Source organism: Athene noctua, chromosome 13, assembly GCF_965140245.1.
Source record: "Athene noctua chromosome 13, bAthNoc1.hap1.1, whole genome shotgun sequence".
Classification (NCBI taxonomy): Eukaryota; Metazoa; Chordata; class Aves; order Strigiformes; family Strigidae; genus Athene; species Athene noctua.
This window is the reverse complement of record NC_134049.1, coordinates 19,007,560-19,019,949: the sequence shown is the minus strand read 5'-3', so window position 1 is coordinate 19,019,949 and position 12,390 is coordinate 19,007,560. Positions and strand designations below refer to the sequence as shown.

Below are 12,390 nucleotides of genomic sequence, written 5' to 3'. Positions count from 1 at the left end.
CCGCGGCTCTGAGGCGCCGCCGGCTCGCCCAGCCCGCGCCGCCCCTATCCCGGTCCCGGCCTCGGGAACGCGCCCGCGGGCCGGTGCGCGCCCGGTCCCTGCCCCCGCCCGGCAGCGGCCCCGCGGCAGCCCGTCAGGCCGCGCCCCGCCCCCGCCCTGTCACCTGACTGCGGGGACGCGCGCGGCGCTGGGTGCCGCCGCGCTCCGCGGCCCCCTCCCTCCTGCTCCGCTCCCCGCCGCTCCGCTCCGCGCCGCCGCTGGTGGGCCCCGCCTCCGCCATGGTGCTGGAGTCGGTGGTGGCGGATCTGCTGAACCGCTTCCTGGGCGACTATGTGGAGAACCTGAACAAGTCTCAGCTCAAGCTGGGCATATGGGGGGGTAAGAAGCCCCTTCCCTCTCCCGCCCCGTTCCCGCGGCGCTGCGGGGCCGCCGCTGTCACTGGGCGCGGGCGCTTCCTCGTCTCGTTGGCCGCGATCCCCCCGTGAGGGGCTGGTGGGCTGCGGGGCCGCCGTCCCCTCTGAGGAGTGCTCGGCCTGGGGGTTTGCGGCCCCCTGTGAGGAGAGGGCGAGCTGCGAGGCCGCGGCCCTACGCGAGGGACGGCCGGTCAGTCTGCGGCCGCGGACCTCCCGCCTCCCCTCGCCCACCGTGAGGGGCGGGCGGTCTGTGGGCCGCGGCCCCTCGGGAGGGGCAGTCGCTCAGCCGGTGGCCGCGGACTCGCCCCTGGTCGTGTCCCCCTCCCCGTGACGGACCGTCGGTCGGTCTGTGCCCGTGGCCTCTGGCCCTTCTGGCCCCTCTCCCTCTCTGTGAGGGGCCGCCGGTCGATCCGTGGGGCTGCGGCTCCCCGCGGCGGCGGCCACCACCCCGCCCGTCGCGGCGGGCTCTCCCCGCTGTTGCGCCTCCGTGAGGCGAGGCTCTGGCCGAGACGGGGGCTGGGGCGAGATCCCCGCGCAGCTACAGCAAAACATCGGGTTGTGGGGGAAGCAGGAGCTGTTAGGGGCTCCCCCCCACGCGGCGGGGCCCTGGGCGCGGGTACCCGAGGAGCTTCCCCGCTGGGGCAGTGGTTCCCAGAGGCTGAGGCCAGGCCTGGAGCCGCGTCGCTGGCCTCGGGGTGCTCTAAGGCAGGAAACCGTCGGCGGGGAAAACAAACCCGTTTGTTTTCTTCTCTTTCTTGAGAGTATATTGGGTGGAAGCCCGAGTGTGCTGTCGGGGGTGTCTGCAGCGCCGTGGAGCGGCTCAGGCGTGGGGGCCCCAGGAGATGGGGGGGGCCTTGGTTGTGGTGCAGCTGATGGGGTGCTTGCAGAGCTGGGTCTTTCACCTGCTAATTTATTGGTGTAAATAATGTGTGTTAAACAGACCTGGTAGTGTAATAACGTGGACTAGCTTTTCTCAGTGAATATATCAAACATTTCAGTTTACTACCCTGTAGACATGCAAAAAAACAGTTGAAGTACTGTCTAGAGAAGCCTGTCGATTTTAGATGCCTTCCATACATAAAGGATGAGACTTTTCTCATCATCTTATTTTTGCTTTTGCCATGGTAGTAAGTATTTCAACACTTAAAAGTTACTAGTACTTACATTAAAAATGGAATATAGTCTAAGGAATCTGGAAAGCACTAAGAGGTATATTTTATGTGCTTTCCTCAGGTATAATTTTGTGTGCCAGTGTTCCCTTTGGAAATCCTGTTACGTTGCTTATGTCAGGAGAAGTTAATCTGTTTGTGAAAGTAGTCATGCATATTTGTGGCTCTACGACTGATTTTTCTGTTATGTAAAATAATCAAAAACAAGACAGAGCTTTCCTAGTCTACCCTACCTTGATAGAACTGTAATTATCATTCACAACAAAGTGAGTAAGAAAGATTTTCTATTATTGTAGGTGTACTTAATATAGTAGAAACATGCAGACATCTAAATTGGTGATATTTCTGTGATCTCTTCCACCACGAAATTTTGTCTGAATAATCAATGTTTAAGGACACTTACAAATTAGACATTTATTGTGCTATTCTTTAACTGGGGTAAGGTTTTCAGATTTTATGCATGTGTATTTGGGAGGGTTGTAGTTGTGTTAACTTGTTCCAAATTACATCATAGTTGAAGTCACTTGTTCTGTACTTCTCTTTTTCTTTTAAACAGGTAATGTGGCACTTGACAATTTACAGATAAAGGAGAACGCATTAGTAAGTATTCTAATACTATAAAAATTGTTTTTATGGATCTAAAGAAAAGGTCATAGGATAAAATATTACTGTAGTCTCACATTACACAGTATGCCTTCTTTAACAGTTATTGGAAGCAAGTCCTTGGTTAACTGCTTCTAATTTTCTCATGTTACTTGGACAGAGAAAGAAAAGAAGATATGGTTGAAAAGGTAAGTGTGCTCCTTCAGAAGAGAAAAACAACTTTTGAGAATTTAGCAGCAGGGTTTTGAAGTAAGCTTCCCAGCACCTTCTGTGCACACATGCATATGCAACCTCTTCTAGTATTTGAGGCTTGCAATCCTAAAACTTTAAATAAGATATTAGTGCGTTTCTGTTACTGTTTTGGTCATCCAGTACAATTTAAAGGATTTAATTTCTGCAGTGACTGCTGCTGTATAATCATAATTCTGTTAAGTCATAGGGTTTTTTCCTCACTTGTATGTCCATGTAGATGTTTGTATGCTTCTGAACAATTTACTAGATCTTTGCATAGGCCTAGGTATTCCCTTTTTTTTTTTACCTTTGGTTGAGTAAATGGATTTTCAAGGCCTGACTCCTGCAAATTGATTGATCCAGTTGAAGTCTTCTGAAAGATAGTGGTTCCTTTCTCAGTTGTTGATGTGAGGATGAAGTGAGAAAAAGTTCATCCTTGTACATCAGGTGGTGGGACTGAAGCTTATATATATGCCTTTCTGTGTAAGTTGATGCTTATTAACACATTAAGATGCGTACTCTGAAAGTAAATACGGTTATTCAAATGCTCTGTTCTGTTCCTTTTAAAATAGGAATGATGGAGTGAAGGAAAAACAAGTACTAAATTGCATTAAGTACTCATATTCTTGTCTGAAAAAAAACCTGGATGATTTTTCTGTCCTTTAGTTGAGCTAATGAACACCTGTACTACTGAGAGAATCTCACTGCAATCTGTAGTGTGCTTCAGACTTCACTGGAGAGAACTGTTACTCTTCTGTGAATTGAAAACGTTGGATCTTTGTATGACCTAATCATTGGTTTCTCTTCATTGTTTCATATTTTACCTGCCCATTTCATCCATTCCTGGTAACTTTGTTTTACTTTAAAGATCTTGATACAAATATCTTTGTAATCTGGTAGTTTTAAAAGGAGGGAAGTGTTACCTACTTTGTACATGTCTTTCCTCCTTAGGATGGCAGCATGGTTGATTGTGATTCTAGCAGTTCAGACTTACAGAAATGCACAGTCATGTGTATCACTGACCAGAGCTGAGAGCGAGCTAAGACAAATCCAGGAACTGAAAACAAAGGATGTTTCTGACTTCTTTACAATTGCAGTATGTTAGATTTCTGTGCAAAAGTAATTAAAGGAATGTTGTTAACACCACTTTTAGAGAAGTAGCCTACACCTTCTTGAAAAAGAAGGGACTAAAGAAATGGGATATGGTCCAACTCTGATTTGCTTGTCTACTGCTGTCTGGATTGTGATTTCCTCTTAAGGTTTTTCCACCAGAAAATAACTAGTTTTTAATTTCTATATATCGATACAGTACTTTTCAAATGTGAGAAAAGAAAGATGAGCAAATAGTTACTTTTAGTGTTACACTTGCTGAGTCCATTTTTTTTCTTTAGGCACAGTGAAAAACCATTTCATTAAAATGGAAGTTTGTCAGACCTCAGTCAAAATTTAGACATCAGCTCATTCAGTCAGTTTAAGAAGATTAGTCTAAGATTTCTAAAATAAAATTGTACAAAATTATTTTACAAATGAATTCTTGGACACCTTGAAAATATAACCATTTTTTCCCCAAAATATGTTAGATAGTTTGCTGACACAAAGTCATGAAGTGCCATTCTGTAAAATGTATACTTCTATGTTTTGAGGCTGTTTTGTTTTGTATGACTTCAGCTATAAAAATACAGGAGTATAATGGGGCAGTTGCTATTAATGTTCCTTTTTTACTTTGTTAAAAACTTCTAGTAGTGATAGTAATGAATTCTTTCTGATGGATTTCTTCAGCTCTATCCTGTTTTTCAATCATGAAAAATGATGGCAAGCTATGATATGACCTAAGCTTTTTAGCAACTTGTTACATGTTTCTCAGCTTATTGGTCATTACCATCAAAAAGCTTGAACTCTGAGCTTCTTCACTTGTATCCAGCTGGTCACAGCTCTTAAAAGTCATCAGACATAATACTACCTGTTTCTTCTCAGTTACAGTCTTGACGTATTTTCATTAAATGATCTTTTTTCATGTTAGCATCAAACCCCAATGCTCTCACGGTTTTTAATTTATCTGTTGTCTTTACTCAACAAATTTAAAACATCTTGAATTTCTTGCCTTTGCTTAATTTTTTTCCCCCATTCTGGAATTTAATCTTCTGAAAACTAATTTTTCAAGGTCACATTTGTGGTCCTGTCCTTGCAGCAGGCCAGACTGAGATGGTTCCCCTTAGAATTCAGCTGTGTGTCATAAATGCAGTATTAAATGCAGTGGATCTGGTTGCTGGTATCTGCTTCTACATGACTGCTCCTGACTCTGTCAAGAGCAGAAATCTTTGCTCTCACAGTTTCAACCTCTTCTTATGCCTGTTCTTACTACTAAACACAAAGTTTAAAAAACTGGGGAGGGGAGGGGCTGTGGCGGTGTTTTTAGATCAGACTGTTTTTAAAAGTGAGTCAATTTTCTCTTTCTCTCCTGATGTATTTCAATCTAAAATAAAAACTGAGAAGAAAACTTCCAGTTAAGTTTATTGACCAGATTTTTAACATGCGGCAGCCTGTAGGAAGAAATATTTGGGAGGTGCCGAGGAGCAGTTGTTACCAGGAAGAAGCATAAAGAAATTTCTAGGACTATGCAGTAAAAACCAGAAAAGGGTTAAAATACTCCACAGCTCTTGCTTTTCAGTTGTGTCTTTGAGGCACTAAAAGAGACCAAGCCATGGAAATTTTGTCACAAGTTTAGTCACTTAATCAAAGTTGGTTGATATTAGGCTCCTAACTGCAGTTCAGAATGCTTCTTAAAAACAGTGGAAATCTGTCAGAGATGTTAATTTGGATATTAAGCATCTTTTCTGGAGCAGCCCTGTTAAATGTTTTTAAGTTGCTGGAAAAGTGGTGGTCAAGGTTGTTTTCTAGTATATGGGAAGAGAGAAATGGTTAGTATCAGTCGCATTTGGGGAAATGGGTTTGCTTTTTATAATCTTTGAGATTAAGACCTCTTCAGGTCTTTGAATTGTGGTTAACTTATTTGAAAAGAATACTGAAGTGGAAGACAGTTCTAGAGTATTGATGTTTTAAGTTATTTTTAAATTTTATTTATTTAGTTTCTCCTACTTCCTCTTTACTTTGTCCTTATTTTTATATTCTTGATATTCCTGTAATTCCTGCTTTTGCTGTACACTATGTAGGAGAGATACTTCATGAGGTTTTAGTTGATGGTAATAATTGCTCACTTGTCATGTGTTGCTCATCTTTATGAGTCCATCTTGTTCTTGGCATTTGGCAGACATTTTGCGAAGAAATTCTCAGTATTCTAAGTGAGACTTCTTATATGTTTGTAAATACTAGGTGCTGTTATCAAAAATAAAAGACCTATGTGGTGAATCAATAAAAATCTAAAATTAAATTCCTGTATATTGATAAAATTTTAGTTTTTAGTAACCTTTGGAGCAAGGCATTATCATACTTGTAGGAGAGAATTGCCAGAAATGGTTAAATGCTTTATTTTAAAGCTTTCTACAAGCCTAACCACACTTATGGATACCTGAGTTCGTGTGAGTATTGCTAAATAATTAAATCGCTGTCATACCGAGAACTGTTTCTGTTCTGGAACTTCAGTTCTGGGAAAATAGTTTTAACAGAAGTAAAGATAATTTTGCTGTATAAAGGAGCTTATCTTTAAAATACATGGATCTGTTTAATACTGTTTTTTTTTTCTTTGCAGAGTGAACTGGATGTACCTTTTAGAATAAAAGTTGGTCAGATAGGTAAGTTTTTGTTTCAATGTGAGTATTGAAATGGAAATTTCAGTACAGGCCTTAAGGTCCATCCTGCCTCTGAATTTCTTCTATCAAACTTTCTTAAATGATCTCTGTGTTGTACTTGCTGTTGAAACTACCATAGAAGTCTAATGTGACTGCCCTGGATAAGTCATAAAATGTTATCTGGCAAAAACTGTTTGTGTAACTTTACAGGCTGGTATGAAAAACATGTCTGAGAGGTTCTTCCCAGATACATGGGTGATCAAGGAAGCTGTTTAGTATAGGCAGAATGTGTGTGGCTCTTTGAAGGATGGATTAGGAATATGAAGAGTTTAGGCAAGATTCCTGAAACTGGCAAACATGCCGAGGGTTTAGAAACTCTTAGATACATGTTTTTTTCAAAGTTCCTTTCCTTGGCGGTCAACATTGCTTTTTCACATGAAACATTTGTTGGGCATGAATGTGTTGTATTTCTTCCTCTACTTCCCTGGGAAAATCACATTCATCCCATTGAATTCAACTCCAGTCATGATCTTGGGTTTTGATCTGAAGTCTTCTGCCTCAAACTGCATCACCTTGCTTAAATCATGGCTTGTATTTTCTCTGCATGTATTTTATCACTTCAAGGGCTTAAATGTTTAGGCCCATATGGTTTCTCCTTACCTTCTAAGGTGTTTAGGACATCAACATATAGGGTTAATGCTCTTCAATGCCTGAGGTGTTGTTTGGGTTAAGAGCAGTGTAGGTTTTTGTTTTGATGTGACTGTCTGCTTTGTCTAGATAAACTTACTCTGAAGATTCCTTGGAAGAATCTCTATGGCGAGGCAGTTGTTGCAACTCTAGAAGGCTTGTATCTTCTAATAGTTCCTGGAGCAAGTACGTAATCTATTCAACAGCACAGTTAAATAATGGTAGAGGACAATATCTAAGGGTACCATGTAAATGAGTATAGAATATCAAGTAGTTCATGTAAGTTGCCATTTTTACATTCTGTTCCCTTAGTGAAATTTCTACGCAAATGCTAGCAAGGTAGTGGAAGAAGGGTGGGGAGAAAACAGCACCTGTTGCTTTTATGGAAACCTTGGTTGTATCCATTTCAAGTTCAATTCAACAGCCAAGTTTCCTCTGAAGTGTGCTTATCCTGAATCTGCTTTTCTGGCATGGTTTAGATCTTTTGACTGTTGCATGATATAGTTCATACGCTTCTAACTGACAACAGTCTAAAGTAGTAATTCCATCAGAACTGTTTTTATGGAGAGGAAAGGTCAGAGAACTTGATTAGTTTTCTCTTAAATTAGAACCTCTGGTATATTAAGAAAACTTGCAAGTTTCTAAAGCATCAAATATGTGTACTAGAACTTACAAACCTGCATTATATTGCCCAGACCACACTTTTATGGGTCTGAATTTCCACAGAAATGTTTTCCTATGAAGTAATGTGTAAATATTTGTATGATTCTTTTATGCCTTACCGTGTAAAAATAACAATTTCAGAGGCTGGCTGTGGCTTTCAGCAATTAAACCTAGAATAGCTTTTGTCTCAGACAAGGTGTTTTGCAACATAATGTTGAATATGGCGTGCGTTACTTGATTATGCATTTATATAACTTGAAGTTTAGTATTAAAGCTGTCCCAACTTGGCTTACAGGCATTAAATATGATGCAGAGAAGGAAGAGAAATACTTGCAGGATAATAAACAAAAGGAACTGGCAAGAATTGAGGAAGCCTTGCAGAAAGCGGCAGAAAAAGGTACTGAGTTAATAATATAAACCTCCATTGGAGTTTGAGGACTTAGACTGTGCTATGAAAGAAGAGTCCTGCTTTGTGATTGACTTAAACTTTGTGTTTTCAAGTGTCTAGCTAACCTTACTACAGTGCTTTGAAAAGCCTTTTTGCTTTAAAGCTTGAAAAAAACGTTATTTGTTTTGTTTACCATTCATTTATCCAGTCAGCTTCTGTTGGAAATGGGAACTTGATAATCTGGTATGTCTTTTTTTTTCTTTTTCTTCTTTTTAAAGCTCTAGGGAAACAGAACAAAAGATAGAAATGGCATTGCGTGAGGCTAATGCTGCTATCTTTAGAGCTTCAGTAATAGATGTTTAACAATGTGTTTTAGAGGTGCATGTGACAGGTTGTTCTTTGCTTAAAGGAAACTAAGAAAAGTGGTAAGGCTTGTAATTTTTTACTTCAAGAATAATGCTTTTGTTTCAGTTTTTGCTGTCCTTTCATGATGTACTGTGTTTTGACTGGATTGAGAAATGAGACTTCCTTGAGTAGGAAATAATGGCACAAGGAAACAATTGAACATGAACATGGGAAACTTTAACTTTTGATCTAGGTCACTAAAACATTTTAAACTTTCAATTATCGGTTAAAATAATTGATCATTTCAGTCCAGTTAACCTGGTTGTGGCTTTTGGGTTTTTTATTTGTTTTCTTTGTTGTAACAAATATCCTTAACAAAATTAAGTTATAAAATAGGCTTGTTTGAACAGAAACCAAGCTCAGAATCAATGACAAGTGACTACTTATGGTAAAGGAAAAAGTTACTACTGAAATTTTGTGTCTGAAGTGAGACCTGTTTGTTGGGTGGTATAATGGTTTGTAAGATGCATCTCTAGGATACCTGTAATGCTGCAAGTCATTTGCCTTGGAAAAGTTAGTAAGACGGAAATGATACTTAGAACACTTGGAAAAAATTAGTTTGATTGTAATCTCTCTTTGCTTATTTAATTTTCCAGTTACAGGACTCTACTGCCTTGTTCCTGCTTTGCTAGTTTGAGGTGTACATTTGCAGTTCAAAGAGCAATCTGGCAATCCGTTTACAGTGAAGAAGGAAGCCTTGCTTTATTTCTTGCCTTTAATATGCCAGAAACTGTGAGAGCTAAGACAACTTCAGTAAGGAATTTTGTAGCCATTACTTCGTACTGGGGCAAAGGAATGTTCATAGAGGTTTAACACTGGTTACTTAGGACTTGGATATGGTAAAGCAGCAGTGTTTTAGCCGTTGTTCTTTGCACCAGTAGCAATGGGATGAAGGGGTAATATAACAAGAAGTTTTTAACCTAATGGGCATTGCTTGAGGAATTCCAGTTGTGGAATTTCATATAATTAAGAGTCAGTCTGTGCACCTGTGACAGTTGTTTTTTTGAAAGAAACTTAATACATCCAGCATTTGTAAGGCTTTTGAGGAAAAAAAAAAGATACCTCAGTAAATCAACTCCTTATATATAGAACTAGAATTGGATTTAGTCATGTTTTGCAGTTTTAAACTTTCAGCCTTGTGAAGGAAAAGCTAGAGGAATATTCAAATTGGATTATTTTAAACTGTAGTTATCCTCTCAGTCATGCTGCAGCATGATCCTTATAGGTCCTTTCCAACTTGAGATATTCTGTGATCATATCTCAGTGGTAGCTATTTGTGTTTCTGGTATTGTACTAGAATGTTGTGCTCAGGAGGACTCGTTGAGTTCTTGCATGAGCAGATCCCTTGCTTTTGCAGATACCAGAGTCATAGGGCCCGAGTTGCTCTACTGCACCATAAACTAAGAAATTTGTCTCTTTTTGTAGGCTTTTAAGAGCACAGAATAGCTGATGAAAATCTAGGAGGTATATTGACTGGAAAGTTACCAGGGTCCATGAATTCTCAGCTGTATATGCTGTTCTGATTATTACTCAGCTGACCTTAATATGTTTAGAATCTTGATTCAGTACTTGCATTTGTTTGAGTCTCTTGTCATAAACAGGCCTGGGGATATTTTCTTTAGACATACTATTCAAATATTGAGCAAAATGTTCATGTCACTGTGTGGTCAGTGTAGTGTGATGGGGAAGTGGTAACAAGCTCTGCTGATACAAGCTGACACTATTTCCTGTTTTCTAAGCTATTGAAATCTGTCAGTATCAAAACTCATACATGGAGACCAGAGCTTGCAGCTCTCTTCTTTTGCTGGTTATAAGTAAAATGAGAATTGCATAATTTGCCTATGTAGATAGTCTTTGAAACTAGATATTCTGAAGTGACTCTGACTGTCAGATACTGTAATGGAAATACCAATGTGTCATGAGTTTTCTAAACTTCATATTAAATCAGGAGCTGATTTCCTCCTTTTAAACAAAATGCATTTTTTTGGTTATTTGCTGCGATGTGGACCAAGGTACACATTCACAAGATTCCTTGTATGGGTTGGAGAGTCTGATTTACAAGGACATCAAGCCTGGTGGGTATGCATGGTTAGTTACATTTTGCAAATGCATGATGGATATGCAGCTTACATTTTTAAAAATACCCACCTCCCAAAGCAGCCAAATGTAGAAATGAGGAAACAATACTTGTTTAGTAAGCATCCACATACTGGGGGTTCTAGAAATAAGACTCTGAATTCCAGTGGAAACTTGCAATGACTAGTCCTGTCTTAGTTGAGTGGCTGTACAAGAAGACTAAGAGACCATGTAGAAAGATTTCCAACAGCCGTGTCGAGCTCAAGAGTGTTATAAAAGGCTGACAATGTTCTACTGTAAAGTTAAAACACTGTCTTTAGGTGTTTGTAGAATAGAGGGTAACTTACTTAAAGTATCTGGGCTTAATATAATGGAAGTTCAGGCTGTCTTGAAACTGGACACGCAAAATGAACCATAGCAGATTGAAGGCATTTAGAATGCTTTTTCCTTGATTCTGTTTGTTTGGATTGCTCTCAGGTTAGGCAAGGAAACAGTTTCCATTGAATTCAGAGGAGCTGTTGTTATGTTGCACCTGCTGTATTTTTATCTGCTTGAACCAGATTTTTAGAAATTTATTCCTGGCCAAAATTACTTCATGGGCTTTTATCTGAATGCAGGCTTAGAATGAGCTTAAAATAATACATTTAGTTTCTCCATAGTAATGGATGCGGGTAGTCAAGCAAAATCATGTTGCCTTAGTTTTGTCATACATGGGAGTGAAAGCCCAAGAGCTACAAATTTAATAGTAAGTGAAGGAAGTTGTTTTTAAAATAACATTTATAGATGATTACTTGTAGATTATTACTTACATTTTTTCTGTTTGGCATAGTTTTCCTTTTTGTTATTTGTAGGGTGATCACCTTACCTGTAAGACAGGTTGAAATCTTGTCAGGCACTTTCTTCTCCTTTGTTTGAACAGGCATGCCAATTACATTAAAATAAAGTTGTTCCGCAGAGTTAAATACACTGTTGCACTTGCTTCCTTCTTGCTTTAATGGGATACACCCTTCTCATGCTGCAACCCCTTAAAGTTAAGCACAGGCAGCCCTCTTGCTAAGTTATTTTTCCGTGTACAGCCCAAGAGGCGAAAGAAGCAATGCAACTCACCAAAGTAGTTTTCTTTAGAAATGTGGAAAAATATGACCGTTAATTTAATTCATGAAATGGTTGTGATTGTGTGGGTCTTAACTTGTGTGTAAATAATTTTATTATTTAATAATAAATAGAAATTTAATTTCATATAAAGCTTTTAAAGAATCAACATTTTGGTATGGGGTTTTTTTTTCGGTTACTGGTATTGTTCTTTCAGATTGCATTCATACCATACTGTTGATTAGTATGAGGATTGTATTGAGAAGTGCTCTTTGGGTTTCTGTGTACATCTCAAATATCTTAACTTGGAAGTTATGCCTCTGTATGCTAGAAGCCTCTTCTGGATTTAAACTTCCATGTTTGTTGGGGTAGTTTTTCCATGTGTGTATATGATTAACCATTCAGTTATGACAATTTTGCCTTTGAGGTCATTAAATAAAAAACAAACACTTGGATTGCGGAAAAACTTATTCACCAGAGTTTCTAATAAGCAGTCGTGGCTCTGTTTTTAGCTCTCTTCTGTACATAAAGTGATCTGCAATTATGTTATACAGTGTACTCATGAGGAACTCTGGGAATGTATTTCCTGAGAAGCTTGGTGATTATTTGTAATTCCTCAAGCTCTTGAAAAATGACATAAGAACTATATGAAAGTTGAATTAAATGTCTTGACCTTACAATTGGCAGGATAATTGATTCTGTAGAAATTTTGGTACTTAATCTAGAGTTTTTACTGGCTGCATAGTTTACGTGGGCTTTGAACTTCAGTGACTTTTTTTAAAAAAAAAAAAAAAAAAAAAAAAGAAGAAAAAGGGGGATAAAAAAAACAAGGCAAGGCTTTAGTTGCTTCCCTGGAAGTGAATTTAAGTATACATAAATTATGAATGCTTCCTTAACAGATCTGATACTCTTTAAAA

General features: G+C 39.5%; 1 protein-coding gene across 4 annotated transcripts in view; it reads left to right on the top strand.

Moving 5' to 3' along the window:
- Positions 1-203: 203 nt before the first annotated feature.
- The window catches only part of VPS13C (vacuolar protein sorting 13 homolog C), a 96,580-nt gene continuing 84,393 nt past the window's right edge, over positions 204-12,390 (top strand). For 3 of the 4 annotated variants that reach the window (XR_012634492.1, XR_012634491.1, XM_074917495.1), the window contains exons 1-6: positions 204-378; positions 2,139-2,182; positions 6,123-6,165; positions 6,940-7,035; positions 7,808-7,909; positions 10,318-10,380. Coding sequence is in view for 2 of the 4 variants with exons in the window: in XM_074917495.1 (XP_074773596.1) it covers positions 279-378; positions 2,139-2,182; positions 6,123-6,165; positions 6,940-7,035; positions 7,808-7,909; positions 10,318-10,380 (448 nt within the window). In the remaining 2 variants the exon portion in view is untranslated. The remainder of the gene's footprint in view (positions 379-2,138; positions 2,183-6,122; positions 6,166-6,939; positions 7,036-7,807; positions 7,910-10,317; positions 10,381-12,390) is intronic. The other variant, XM_074917496.1, reaches the window with a different exon arrangement.